Here is a 15,892-nt window from a genome sequence, read left to right as displayed (position 1 = left end):
CAAACATCGACGTCCGCGTTGTCATATCTTGATATCGGCTGATAAGAGTAGTTACGAGATGACACAATCGTACCTTTACCATCAGAATCTATTTGTATTATCAAGAAAGAGGAATGTTGTTCATATGACAACTTTACCTTCTCATAGTAAACGTAATTTACAACAATCTTGCATTTCTAAATAATATGAATTGTGTCAGAAGACCAAGTGGTTATTTATTTGAAATTGAATATCTTTAGTTGTGTAGGTGCCAAATAGTATTTTGTCTGAGTTCGGTGTTACATTACTTTGCATCTTTGCATTATTTTTGGCGGTATAGAATCACGAAACGAGTTATTACTAGTATTTTTATAGTTTAATTACAACAAAAATGTGTCTTATACTTACAAAAGGATTGTAGATACGAGGTAGGTTAAGAAACAAAACAACAGTTATTTGAAAACATCATTTATTATACTTTCCTCAAAAAAGTAAAATTTTAAAATAAAATATTTAAACATAGGTTACATGCGATAGTGTGGAACAATGTAGGTGCAGGCGATACTACGTCACGCACGCACACACACACACGCATCTATACAATATCATAAGACGTAAACAGAACTAAAAATGTGTGATCGTAATATATTATGACGGTGAAATTTAAATATACGTAGACGTACGTGGGCGTTTATAAGAAACGATTTGTGAAATGTTGGCAGTAAAAGTAATAATTAAATAATATATCTTTAAATAAGTCACATTACTTTGTATAAGCACTTATAAGGCGATAAAGCATACTTACACTTCGATACTACAGACGACGCTCCGACGCGCTGGCCGCGGCCTCGCCCTATTATTATAATTACGATACATCTAAGAAGGGAAAACTCTGATATTAAATATAAATATATTTAAATGCGGCGTCTGATGACCGACAGGCACGTCGAAGCGTTCGAAAGAAGACACTTTCAAAATGGAAATTAACTCTAATACAATTACGTAGCTTACGTTATATTCCTGAACATTATCGTATAGCTCCGTTAGCGAAGCGGTCAATCAATAAAACGACAATCACTGGGGAATCAAACTATCGTAAATGCGGTCACCGTTCGTCGTCCTAACTAACTTTAGGTATCGATATTCAAATCACGTCGATTGATATTTGCTTGGTCAATTGTTATTTGAATAAAACGTTTAAATCTGAATTATTTAATAATCGAACGACATACATTTCTAGTTCAGAGGAATATACATTACACTATGTCCGTTATCATAAGATAATACGTATATATAAATAAATAGTAATATAATATATATAATATGTATATATATATTTCATCTGAATTTAAATACTAAGAGTCGTTTATTCATAAATAGCGTCGCATTTAAAATTTCAATAGTAATAATTATAATTATGCATTTAATTTATAGTCAAAAAATGTTTCGACAGGACAACACCTACACGCTTCACGGGGTGGGATCGTACACTCTCGGACAAAAATATATCATATATCTACTCGGCGTCGGCAGCCGCTACCGAACAATAAATACAGTATCAGACGAAGGCGAACATTTCAAACACTCAAAAATATCGAACAGTCTTAAATAACGTTTTTTTGTACGCAACAAAATGATAACAATGACGTCGGTCGGCCACGATTCTTCATTAGCAAAGCTTACGGCAGCAAGCTCGCGAGAAACGTGCGCTCCGACGGCCGGGCCCGCTCGCCGCTTCCTCCGCTTAGCTGTCGAATCAAAACAACGTTCGTTAGCATTATTTCATCTTAAGTAGTGCCCGGACGATTGAAATCGATAATTTTATGCCTATTGTTAATAATCAATCTATCCAACAATTTAACCGCGTAATATCGACATTTGACACTGTCTTCTTATTAGACATTATCAAATTTAGATCTTTACTTGGTAAACAACGGATAGATCAAATAGGCGCAGTAGACTGACAATTTATTGATTATGACTGTAACTTCAACGACACATTACGTCAATATAAAATTATCTTCAATAACGTCAATATTATCTATCGCAATCGACTCGGGACTACTTTTAAATAAATAAAAAATCGTATAAATAAGCATGCAACAAGAATTAGTTAGCTAGAAACGAGGGTTAGTTACAAAGGATTTGAACGTTATTAACTGTGGGGATTTAATGAATGATTAGAATTGAGCTGTATAAAATAAGACATGTTATCTATGTTAAACACGAACACTACAATATGATATGCATTTCACATTAACAATACTTTAATGCTAAGGAAAAAGAACAGATTGTTTTTAAACTCAGTAAATTGTCATGATTTGATTTAATGAATTATGTTTAGTTTTAAATGGTGGTTAAAGAAACGAAAATTAATTTAGTTAGAAATAACGATTTATAATTTATGTACCTATATTATACATCAAGTCACATGCAGGTATGAGATGGATATCATGCAGTAGAGAGAAGAGGGTGTGTAACACAGAGGAAAGCATACGACAGAATTCAGGTAGTGATTTTGCTGGTTTAATTCAAGGTACTACTTTTTATGACTAATTTTATATTAAAGTCTATTTATTGAACTACAATATTATCATGTTCAGTTCTTTTTCAGTTTTTTAATGTATAAAAATGTTAAATTGACGTAAATAAGATGGTAGATAACAAAACCGTACAAGTTACATAATGACATAGTTTAAAATCGTTTAAGTATGATGTATCTATATAACTTGCTAAATATATTATTTTTATACCGATGTTACGACATCATTGAGGGAAAGGCAAATTGGTGAAACGCGCAATATTTGAACATGGAGTTGTTTCATGTAGTGCGAGAATGCTAGGAGGAGAGCAGAGACGGCCGATATAAGTGTTCTTTTTTCATATAAATAAAAACGTATCAGATAGAATGACATAAGTACGCCAAAATGTGTGTTTGCAAAATTAGGATAGTGTGGACATTAGATTTGAATGACACATCATGGTAGTGAAGAGGCGTTACGGTAGGAGCGAAATACGTTATTACATTAGACTCGATCGAGACGTTAAGCGAAGCGCGCATACGAGCATGTAGTACCGCATGATGCTGTCGTGTGGTGCGAGCATGCTAGGGGGAGAAGAGGTAGGAGAGCGTGTGCACTGACTTCTTCTTGAGCGTGAAGAAGGAGCGTCGCTTGGGCTCGGCGGCGTGGTGCGCGGGCAGCGTGTGGCTGCGGGGGGCCGGCGCGGCGGCGCGCGTGCGCAGCGCCTCCAGCCAGCCCGACATCTCCGCCTCGTCGTGCGCCTGCAGCAGGAACTCCGCGCCGCTGCTCAGTCTGCGGGGACACAACAATGTTGTAGTCGTCACAATGTAATAGGCCCATTTTAACACATGCCATCGCGTCGCTAGGCTCTAAGCATGTGACATACAAATCGATAACCAAAGAAACCTATTTTTACGACAAATCGATTACAACCACAAATCGTACTGTTTAATTACTTAATATTTTATAAACAGAATATTTATTCTATATTTTTCGAAATTATCTTAATGTTCAAAAAAAAAAAACGAAGAAAGAAAATAAATTCTAGTGTAATTTAAAAATTTAATCATTTTTAGAAGATAAATAAGGCATCACTAGTAAACTGTTTTTTTTTTTGTTTTATCATTCACTAAGAAACATACTCTTGATTATTTTATTGTTGTTATGGTGAAAAATGGATAAATAATTAGTTATTGGTAATTCAAACTTTTAAAGTCTAGCTACGCTTGTAAGATGAACTGTGAAGATTTACGTATCAAATTAAAATTTAATCACTATACTTAGAACAATGTCGACATCTTAAAATGAATTTACATTTCCAGTCTATGTTTAAAATATTTGTGAAAACCCATGATGCTGGAAATCGTAGCAAATAAATTATAGCAAGTAGTAATAGCCAGTAAATTTAAAAAAAAAAGAAACTATTTTTTCATTCATTAAATTCAATTACATCACAGAATAAATTTTATATAAAATTGATTACATCCAATATTGGATCAATTCATTCAATAAAAAAATCTAAAAAACAAACAAATAATGTGACGCAATGTCTTATCAAATTGCAAAAATTTGTCACTACACATTATATCTATCTACCAAAGCCACATTTTTTAAAATAAATAAAACTATTTTTAATGTCTGATTTTGAAGAACAATTACAATAAAACTTAGATTCAATTCAGATACCTGAGACGGAACACGTGCTTCTTCTTCGTGTAGTTAGCGGCCACCTCGACGACGGCGCCGTTGAGGTCGAGCGGCGCCTCACCGCGCCAGCACTGATCCGGTGACGCTTTGTACGCCTTTTGGTCCTTGTAGAACGACATGCGCCCGTCCTTCGCCACTACGAACACCTTGTCCCACGATCTGTGGAATATAGAGAACATGTTACATTTGGCCAGTTCGAAGTATCCTACAGATCAGCAGACTGCAGATCAGGTCGCGAGTCATAAGATTGAACCGGAGTTATGAATCGGATCACAGATCAATTCAAATTAACTCAATGAATCTGTTTCATCAGAACGAGCTGCATGACTCGCGACCCGCGTTGCGAACTGTGCGAGTCGTTGGATCTAGTGACTTAAACGACTCCAACGGTTCAAACAGTTCAAACGGGTCAAACGACTCAAACGGTACACGGTAGTCATAGCTCGTGGGCTCGCCGATGTTAGCGTGGCGCGGGATTGAAAATCAAGTTTAAATGTCAAGTCTTTTTTTATGCCAATTTCTGTCCGAATTATACTCCGAGTATGATTGTTCAAGACTTTAAAATATTGAACACAGTAAAGTACCTTACAAATGTGACAAAATACGTCAAAATCATACAGACCTGTTGGAAGCGCGCTTGGCGGCGGATTCCCATTCGTGTTTACGCACGAGCATGCCCTCTACGCCCTCGTCCTCCCCAGCGGGACTAGCGCCCTCTGTGTCATAAAACATTCGATATAAAACATGCCAACATGTCACTGATAGCTGAAACAGAGCTAAATTATTGCTAAACGTGAGAGCTAAGACGGTCTCATTTCGAATACAATAATAATGTCGAAAACTTCAACACTGCTTTATTTTTTATTTTTACGAAAAAATATAAAATTCCATAATTTTATTTTAACCTAATGTATAGCTCAATTATCGTATTCGAAAAGACCGCAAAAACAAAATAAAATAAAAGAAAAAAAACACTACGTAAATAATTTTAATTCCGGCATTGTTGTATATAATCACAATAAATAGTTTGATACGTCCGTTCTTCCGTCACGAGGTGTCTCACGAGAGATACAGTAGGTATGTTTATTGCACACACACAGAGTATAATATCGGCAAACCATGCGCTCACAACACAACAGCACACACAAAGCATTCGTCGCGTACGTACATACATTGCTGGAACTCGTAGGAGTCATGGATGGAGAGTAAAAAAAGTACAAGTTTACTACTGTTTTTAACAAGGATTCCACTTAAATGTACTAGACAATATTGTAAGTTACAAAACCTTTTTACTGTAAAAAAATGTCAAATTATTTTGTATGACTACGCGTAGTAGGTAGGTTGTAGTTGATCAAAATTTACTGAGCATAGTATATACTGTAAAGCATACATTGTTTCTAATTAATCAATGAGAATTACAATGGGCCATAATAATGACTATCTACAATAACTTTCTACACTATAATAATTTTCTCAATTAAATCCAGTAATGCTTAACCTACTTGAAACTTGTTTACTTTTCCAAATCAATCCACTAACATTACTAGATTTACTTTTACTACTCAAATCTAAAAGTACTACTATCAAATGCCAATCGATCTCCATCCACGACAATCCATTACGGTCGGTTGCGGTACCTTCATCGTCGCTGTGGTGCGACCCGGTGAGTAGTTTCTTCGCGGTGCGCCAACGGAAGCTCCTGAAGGGCGACTTGCTTCGCGAGCGCGACTTCACCTTACCGGAACTGGAGGGCGTGGCCGGCGAGGAGCTCGCTCCGCCCGCTGATTGGTGGTATGCGAGGGAGGGGGCGGGGCGTGGGCCGAGCGGGTGTACGGGTTATAAGCGGAAGGAAAGGTAGTGGTGAGGAAAGTGCGGTAATAATATATTCGAAGCGGTGTGTTAAAGGAGAGTTGACGTTGAGAGTTTTCGTGAGAATTTGTAGGAATTATTATAAAATAAATAAATGATGATTGGGTAGAGTAATTTAGTCGGTATTTTTTGATATAAATATATAGATTGTGGAGATAAAACAGTGAAAAGTAAATAAGAAATTGATTTAGACATAGACGATGATGATGATGATAAATAATCAAAATTATTATAAATGTATAAGTATGGTAATCGCATTAAAATTGTACGATTTGGGTGTGAACAGAGTTTAATAAAATAGGTTACATAAAGGTAAACGTATTAATAAATAAACAAATAAATACGTGATAGGAATCGGACATTTCGGGGTATGACAGGGAATTTGGGTGAAAAACAGAAAAAATATTTCAAAGCAACATAAAAAAACAAAATTGCATCGCAGCAAAATAAACAAAAGCATTAACATGCTACACATGAAAACAATTTGAACACTAAATACGGCAGAGTAAGAACAAAGGGTTAAACAACATGCGGTCTGCATTCACTGTCAGTAGGGTGCAGGCGTTGTTACACCTCTAACTAGTACACGTTAATTATTATTAAGACACAGATGGCTTTGAAGCTTGGTAACATTTAAATTTAGAATTTTATATCGTCCTGTTTTAATCACATCATTACTAGCTTGAATTACTATTTAACCAATTTTATAGACTTCACTTCACTTCTGCTTGAGTTGTCTTCAATCATCTGAACTAATTTCGATAAATGCTAGCACTTTGCAAGATTACAATGTAATGGTGTAATCTTCTTAAGCCAATTTACGATCTCGAACGAATCCATTTGAGCCGATACTTTTCAGGAACCGCATTCAAAACCACCTACAACTAACATATTAAACTACATCTACGTGTCATACTCACTGGACAGGCGTGCGGGTTTAGCGGGCGTCTGTTTCGACGTGGAGGGGCGAAGCGGGTCCGGCACCGACGAGGTGAGGGGCGCCGCGCGGGTGGGGGGGTCCGCCGCGGGGGCGGGGGTGGCCGGCAAGGGGGCGGGGTCCGCGGGCGATGGGGCGGGGCTAGGCGCCTCTGCATGCGTATTGCTACGTGCTAGTTACGACTACACTCTACGTGCATACATGCTAATACATCTACATGCTAATACTACTATTGCGTGCTGCTACATGTATTTAATTGAATTATTTTAAGTTCCAAATTATTTTATAATATAATCAGGGCCAAACTTAAGGCCAATAGTGATCGTCTAAATAGAGAGGGAAAAACATCTGAATAAAACTAAATACATCTAAATACACGCATTAGTAGTCACTATTAAAGTTAAACAAATATTACGTGCTACAGAACATTCCATTAGGACTAGTTATACTCATGTAGTAGTTTCTTTACCAAAAAATTTTCATCATCGACAAGTTTTAATAATTCTACACAGATTTCAGTATTATGTGTTATGACCAGTTATGAGCAGATTCAAGTTAAGATTTTTAGTATAATTATGACAATTATTGTAGATAATCAAAATGTATTAAAAGTACTTATATAAGTTTAAAAAGCCCCATAGTTAAATATATTTTATCCCAAAATAATATTGCAAGACTTGATGATGTAACGGCTAGAAAATTTAGGATGAGATAAACATTAAATTTTGATGTACGACACTGTAATATAAATACATGCCAATTATAAAATATTTTATAATAATATAATACATAAGGAAAGCTGTGGAAAAGCCGTGCATAAAATAAATCGAAAAGCAAGAGTAGGCTCGGAATTATATAGCAACAAGACACCTACCTTACTCGAAGACAGGTCCAGAGTAAAGAACACAGCACAGTTACAAGACATAGCTTCGTACGACTCGAGTTACGTAAGAGAGCGGATATAGATAGACGGACAGACAGAATAGAGTATCAAACCATCACCGTGATTAGCTTATACATAATAAAATGTTGTATAGATATGTGATGTATATGATGAAGATATTAATGAAGAGTTTATAAGTGTAGTATGCGATTAACTTGAGAACTTTGTGATATTTTTTGGCGTTTAGTTGGTTTTTTTTAATATTTCAAGTACCATCTTATACTACTGTGAATAATGAAATTAAATAAGTAATGTTTTGCGTAAATCGCTAATGTTTATATCTATGTGGTGAGATAAAGAACATTTAATATATTACGTAATAAATCACTTATACTGATACAGAAGACAGAAAATACTAAAGTGTAACACAAAAATAAATATGAAGATTTATAGAAATAAGCCTTCACCTATTAGATATTTATTGAATGAATGAACTAAAGAATGAAACGTGACAAACACTGAAATCGTGCAGCAATAAAGAAAAATTGTGCTCATTAGCCCCAACTACATAAGAAAGAAAGATAACCTACAAAAAGTCCTAAACGTGTCGAAACAATCGTAATAAAAATAAAATTAAAGCCGTAAAGCTAAAAAAAATAAAATTAAAACACAAATGTCTACCCCCGGAGTGGCGTTACTATTAGAGCGCAGTGTAACCCGCCAAAATTAAAGACACCCATGTAACTACTACCACGTAAGCACATGCGTACAGCCGGGTATCTTTTTACATCGGTAGTATTATAGGAAGCGCTCTGGTTACCTGGCTGGGAATGCGGTCGCTCTTGGGCCTTCTCAGCCGCTTTAGTGGATGTTCTCCTTACGACTACGCGTGTGCATGTGTGGACAACACATCGGTAAGTAACGTCCCCTTTTGTCTCACACGCAACACTCGGCCGACCAAAGAAATTGGACCTCGTTGCGATGTTAACTCTTGTCATGTTAAAGTGATCTTTGTGCTAGATTGGGAGGTCAACTTTCGCTGGACGGCCGAGCAAGCGATATAAAAGGGTCACAAATAAAATTCACACGTAAAGCGGCAAGCGACGCCGTAGGACTTTCAGCTCTATCGCAGTGCGAATGTGCTTAGTCTCTTTAATTTTTAACATCGATAACATCAATTTCCTTCGTTTTCTTTATATATCTGTTAAATTATTAAAATCTCTAATTTGTGTTATTGCAATATGCAAGCAGCATTCACCAGTTAAACGGTGAAAGTTAGTGAAATGTTTTAACTTGTTTACTGAAAGATCATTTCGTTCGATAGTGCTAGAAGACATTACACATGCGTGCTTACATTGCAATCCGTGAGACGAAGTGGTGTTAATCTTTCGAAGGAACTAAAAGTTTTATTACTCTCGCATTTAAAACCTACGTCCAAACTTAAGTTTCATTATAAATTTTATTTAAATTTTGATAATCAAACAGTGTATAAATACACATTTTATTATATCTATTTGTCAAAGAATTTTGAACAACATGAAACAAAATAAACATATTTGTAAACCAGATTAAATTCCAAGTAATTAAACATTTAAAATAAAGAGTAATACAAATTATTGCTTCATGATGTTTTCAATTTTAAAGGTAATTTTAAAAAATCTTATAAAATAGGACGAGCGGCAAATGGCAAGCGAGAACAGAAAAAAACTTATTAATTTACAAAATAATATAAAATTTTAAATAATATCATGTGAATAACGCTTATTTCTGTCGCGCGAGAACTCTGCCGCTCACAATAGTCATTTATTCGTGTTCAAATAGTGTTGTTGAAGATTTTATTTGCGGAAATCTTGAACTTAAAATTTTGACAAGCTCAAGAATGCGAAATCTTATTACAACACTAATAAGACAAACATTTTATACCGAATGGAAATCGAGATAGAATTCTCTTTTCAAGTTACACAGAGACGATCAATCACGATCTACATTTTGATAAATCCGATTAAGAAAAACATAATATTTAGGTGGTTTGAACTTTAAAAATAAAACATGAAATTTTAAATTTACTAACTCGCGTAACATCCCAATAAACTATACGTCTCCGAAATTAAAATAATGATTTTATTACTCACTTGACAATCGTTTTGAACGGAATATATTCCCATTGAATGCTAATAGCATTTCAATATTAATATTCCGCCATATTCCACTTTCTTATCCGGAATCCACGCCAGTGAGTTAGTCAAACGGGATTATTCATAATTGAAGAACATTCATTTATTCACTATTTATAAATTATTTTTCATTATGAACTGCGATCGATCGTCTCAGTACAACTACGTGTCTTGATTGTAATGAGAAGGCGGCTGTCAAATTTTGCTACCAAGGACACCGCATGTAAGTAAAATATCTCACCAATTAAGGCAAATTAATATAACCACCATTTATCTAATATTAATAAAATTCTATACAACTATAAATATAACTATGAGATTATATTAAAAAGTATTATAAAGGAACATACATCTAAAAGTCTTGTCAATATGTGTTACATTGACTCAACAAGACCTCAAAAATGCATACATGCACTGGTGATGCCCATTGCTAAAACTTAACAACCTCCTTAATTAATTGTGTTGTCATTGTCAAATTTTACGACCGCTCTGATATTGTTCTGTTTTTTTTATAATATTGAAATAAAATATGAGCATGCTGTCAGGTGATAGTAAATGGCTACTGTCCCAGTACCCTACAGTAACCCCAGATAAGATTAGATTTCCACTTTAGGTTGGTCACAAATGCGTTGCCACCCCTGATAAGTACATATGTGTCCACGATCTTCAAATCGGAACACATTAGGCAGTTATAATAGCAGAAATAGGCGTGACGAACCACAAAGTATTCTACTATTTTTGATGCTTTAGATTTGACGATCTTTATATTCATTCGTGTGACTGTATCTCTCTATAACCTGCATTAGACCAGTGTAAAAACAGCTTTGTGGAGTATGTCCTAGGTCTTTACAGTTGATTACAAATATAAGATGCAACCAATTGAACTTAGATTTCCATCACGTTACTCCAAAACCTACCCGCGCGCATTTAAACTATACATACAGAGAAGTCGTAAAGTTTGACGCGTATAGAATCGACGTGTACGTTCGCACGCTTGTTTGTGTTCGCCCGCTCGTACATTTGTCTGTGTATATAGACGTTTGTATGTGTGTATACAGGTGTATATGTGTGCGTGTTTCATGTATATGTACTCACCCTGCGGCTGGTCGGGCTCCGCAGCTCTATCGGGCACGTCCCTAGCGGCGGCGGCGGCGGCTGCCTCGGCGGCCTCGCGCTCGAGCCGCTCGCGCTCCGCCGCCTCGGCAGCCTCCTGGCGCCGCTTCATCTCTTTCACTTCGAACTGGAATTTATAACGAGGTGTTTTACTATCGATACAGGAACTTAGTGCAACAGGCAAGCAGCGAATCGGCTTTGTTTGTAAGGTTAGTATAAATATATAATGTTTCAAATTTGATTTATACTAACGATTTGCTTTATAACAAAAGGAAACCCGGAAGACATAAAAACACAAACAATTTTTTTTATGAAAAAAAGGAAATTAATTATTCACTATGTAATCATATTTGCATTACATGTGCCTTTGAAGCCTAGGCAAATAAAAACATTGATGAAAGTCATTATATAATCCTGAAAAAATATTATATTTTTAAATATTTCATATTAATCAAATTTATATTCCATTCGTACACTGTAAAAATATTTTGATAAGAATTAGTTACAAATATTTTTATAAGCATTTCTTTATTTCATTCCAAGGAAACTTGTAAAAACATATTACAAAATATTATGTCTTCATTTAAAGCGCACAAATAATAAAATAAAAAGCACAAAAAATAACAACACGACGCTAAGTAACTTAAGAAAATTAAAATAAATCTGATAACACACATAAATAAAAAAAAATAGAGTTCCATGCAAAGCAAGAAGACGCATGCATTTTACGGAAAAACCTCACTTACACCATCCAAGTAGTTATAGTACCATGCACCGTCCGGAAACAGGAGGTTACGGATTTGGGACAGGAGGAGTAATGAGGAGGGCAAAGGAATCGTCTTAATCTCCTTCCCTAAGTCATTCACAGCTTTAGAGCTACTCGTGAGGCCAGGGAGTGAGAGCACAGCGACATCGCTCTTAGGCTCGCTATCTGAAGACCTCTTTCTCCGCGTCAGCCGACGAATAAGACTTTTCGCGATATCAGATGTGCTCGAGGAGCTGCTCGTTGAGCGTTTGAGCAACGACACGTTTGGATATATCTGTTGATGCGCTAACCTCTGCCATAGTATGAAGTCTATACAAGCTAGACGAATGTCCGGCTTAGTTTGGTCATCGGGATTGTATTCGAAGAAGACCGAACTGTACAGCTCGGGTGATAGAGGGGTTTTTAATGGCGTCTGAGGCGGCGTACTAGACTCTGATATGGTCGACAACGTGTTATTTGTAATCGTTGAAAATAGGAACGAGTCGTTTTTGCATAGCTCCTGCGAACAGTCTACTCGAAGATTTTTCTTATTAACATATTTCTCGGGAAGTTTGTGTTTATCGCTGTGCACTAGTATCTCACGGACCACCTCTCCTACGGGACGAGTGTATTGCGCAACGTGTGCAATATTGGCGTGTTCGTGGGTCACGGGCGGGGGGAGGTATTGGAAGGCGGATTCGTCACACTTTTCCCAAGGTTCTGGCGTGGGCCATAGTTTTGCTGCGTTCAGTTCAAGCTGGTGTAGGATTAAGAAAAAAAGAAAATTATGAAAAAGCCACACACCAATCCAACAAGCAATACCAAAACCGTGAGTTAGATATTTGGAATATACAAAAATATCCCCAATACCTTTATTTGCTACAATCAAAAATAAAAGTGAAACGTGCATCTACTACGTGCAAAGGTTACACTATACTAGTTACAAAATGTAATATTTTTAACACAATTACGGCATGCATTTGTAGTGTAGTTGATCTAAGATTAGATGCATTTACTAAATTAATTATTAACTTTATGTACCAACAATATCAAAATCTACAAAGCATTAATTAAAACTACATTTTTTACAAAGTAATTACAGCAAGTCAATAATATTATGTATGTGTAGATTCTGGGGATGACATGAGGCATCATAAATGACTTTTAGCTCACGAGTTTAATATTAATGCATTTACGGTATAGTTAAGGGTTATGAGCATGAGACACAGAGCCCAAAGGGATATCTAGACCCCATAGGAGCACACATCAAAAACGCGTTTATGATTAAAAATGTATGTCTCTCAAAATTTATATTATCTTAACGCACAGGAACTTTTACTACAACAAATGAACTGTTACTAAAACTAAACTATGCAACAATAATTACCATCAATTCACCTGACCCTCTTTATCTACACACATATAATAAATTTACTAAAACTACTACATAACACACACCACTACTAAAACCACACCACCACACACCAACCCATTCCCCATACACACACAAACACTTCACTCACCGTAGTGAGCCGTTGCAGCGCACTGAAGCGGTCCTCTTGCGCCGCGGCGGACTTCTCGAACGCCTCGTGTTTCTTGATGAGGCTCTCCACCTCGTCGATTGTGTGGCCGAGCTCTTGTGACATGAGGTACGGCTCCTGAGCGATCAGCCACGCTTCAGCCACAGCCGCATCGCGCGCGAACTGATACACCTCCAAGACTGTACAGAAATAGAAATATTGTAATGAAGTGCAGAAATAGAAAAAAATAAATAATTTTGTGCTACTTGGTATGTATTGGTATTCAATTCAATTTTGTTGCAAAAATATGGTGGTGGTAAAAATTTACATATTTTCTTATGTCCTACCCATTCGGGATGTGCTAAATTAGTTATTTATAGGAAATTATATTTGTACCTATGGGTTTTTATATAATATTTTAGACTCAACGTATAGTAATCGTCATCATTATCACTCACTGAGCTGCAGGTTCTCCCAGCGCTCCTCCCAGCGGCGCAGCAGCGCGTTCCGCTGGTTGGTGAGCGCCAGCAGCTTGTCGCGGATGTCCGCCGCCGCGTAGTGTTGCCGCGCCAGCAGCTCCCGCCCGAGGCCGATGCACGCGGTGAAGTTGTCCTCGCGCGTCTCGATCTCCGCCTTCAGCGACTGGTGGTTGTTCATCAGCAGTTCTACTCCGCTCACGTCCCTGTTGACAGTTGATTTTTACATTACTTTTACGACTAAATGTTCAGTATGGAGTTTTGTAAAGTAGGAGAGGAGGAGTGAGTAGAAGGTCGTAGAAAGCGACATGGACTACGAGTTTAAAGAAAATGTTAAAGATTTCTCGGTAACTTAAGAGTTAGCGGGACTTCTCGCCTTCTTCTCTCGTATTCATGGAAGGCACATTACCCATTCACTGCACCACGCCTCCGCCACCTCGGCCTCGCGCCGCGTGACCTTCACTACTTGTCACCCTCTATGGACTCAGTATAGCTTACCTGGGTTTCTCTCCAGTGTTCATGGAGCGCACAACATCGTCTTATTCAGAGCGTGAGGTTGCGCACTTGGTTGAGGAAGCAGTACAGATCGTCTGCATCCTCAAACTTCGCTTGTCTTGCGGCGCTGGCGGCCTGCAGCGCGCGCCACGCTTCGACGACCTCGGCCTCGCACCGCGTCATCTCCACCACTCGTCACGCGCTACAGACTACATACGTGACCAACACAGCAAGGTACCAACCTGGGTTTCTCTCCGGTGTTCATGGAGCGCACGACGTCGTCCATCCAGAGCGTGAGGTTGCGCACTTGGTTGAGGAAGCGGTACAGGTCATCTGCATCCTCGAGCTTCGATCGTCTTGCAGCGCAGGCGGCCTGCAGTGCTCGCCACGCCTCAGCCACTTCAGCCTCGCGCCGCGTGATCTCGGCCGCCTTGTCGCCCGCGTACGATGCGCCGAGGCGGGCGCACTCCGCGCTTATCGCCTCCACCTGTGGACACGAAAAGGATTTTGTACAACATTTCAATACTCGCGAACGATCCCCTGAAATACGCTGCGAATAAGTACAGACACATCATCGTCTATTTATGGTGAGTTCCGAGTACAGCAGTATATATTATTATTTTCATACTCATATTAGATCCTATTCGTCTATACTGAGTGAGCAATTTAAATTGTATAATGTGATTTTATCCTTAATTTGATATAAGAGGTTACAATTACATTTGATTTTTTAGTTTTATGCTTCGTTCTCATATCAACTTTATTTTATTATAATTACTCATTAACTGAAGTATACTTGACACACAAAACATTAATACTTATCTTCACATATTAATTGATCAACTATGGTTATTTCTCAAATAAATAATATCTTCGTTAAAAAACGAAATATACTATTGGAATGGCACCAAAGTACTGTTACCTTTGCCTTAGTAAATTAGTTGCTCACGCGCTGCAGCGTGTCCCTGCAGTGACATACCTGCTGGTGCAGCGTGGTGAGGTCCTGCATGAAGGTGTGGTGCTTGCGCTGCAGCGCGCCCACGCTGATCGCGTCGCGGCCGAGCTCGTCGCTCACGCCGCGCGCCTTCTCGCTCACGCGCTGCAGCGTGTCCTTGCAGTCGTGGAAGTACTTGTGTAGCTCGCGGGACGCCGCCAACATCTGGGGATAGGCAATGGTATTGTAGGTACAATTCGCGCCAAACTACTAGTCCGCTCTGAAGTTGTTGCGAGCAGTTGTAGTCATAAAATTTGCTATAACGACGCGACTCATTTCTATACTCAGAGCGAATAGCATATTGGCACGGACTATACTTTGTAGCAAACGAAAATAATTAATACATATATGCAGTACTATTTGTTTTTCTCTTCGAAAGAAAGAAGAAGAAAGAAAGAACAATTATTTATTGGGCGAAATATACAATCAAACTCAATAGTATAATGCTTTCTCAGACTATTGCCGTGGTTAGTGCTAG

At 37.8% G+C, this 15,892-nt stretch overlaps 1 protein-coding gene across 1 annotated transcript in view; it reads right to left on the bottom strand.

Moving 5' to 3' along the window:
• Positions 1-3,070: 3,070 nt before the first annotated feature.
• beta-Spec (spectrin beta chain) overlaps positions 3,071-15,892 on the bottom strand; it is a 72,763-nt gene continuing 59,941 nt past the window's right edge. Inside the window, exons 27-37 of the mRNA XM_073074752.1 lie at positions 15,400-15,579; positions 14,663-14,907; positions 13,908-14,131; positions 13,453-13,649; positions 11,167-11,311; positions 8,718-8,780; positions 6,998-7,165; positions 5,846-5,989; positions 4,831-4,924; positions 4,188-4,367; positions 3,071-3,293 (exon numbers count right to left, since the gene is read on the bottom strand). Of these exons, the coding sequence (XP_072930853.1) occupies positions 3,086-3,293; positions 4,188-4,367; positions 4,831-4,924; positions 5,846-5,989; positions 6,998-7,165; positions 8,718-8,780; positions 11,167-11,311; positions 13,453-13,649; positions 13,908-14,131; positions 14,663-14,907; positions 15,400-15,579 (1,848 nt within the window). The 3' untranslated portion in view covers positions 3,071-3,085. The remainder of the gene's footprint in view (positions 3,294-4,187; positions 4,368-4,830; positions 4,925-5,845; positions 5,990-6,997; positions 7,166-8,717; positions 8,781-11,166; positions 11,312-13,452; positions 13,650-13,907; positions 14,132-14,662; positions 14,908-15,399; positions 15,580-15,892) is intronic.

This window comes from Epargyreus clarus, unplaced genomic scaffold (assembly GCF_041222505.1).
Source record: "Epargyreus clarus isolate Ecla_fem2 unplaced genomic scaffold, WU_Ecla_fem_2.2 ptg000001l, whole genome shotgun sequence".
NCBI lineage: Eukaryota > Metazoa > Arthropoda > Insecta > Lepidoptera > Hesperiidae > Epargyreus > Epargyreus clarus.
This window is presented reverse-complemented; position numbering and strand designations above follow the sequence as displayed.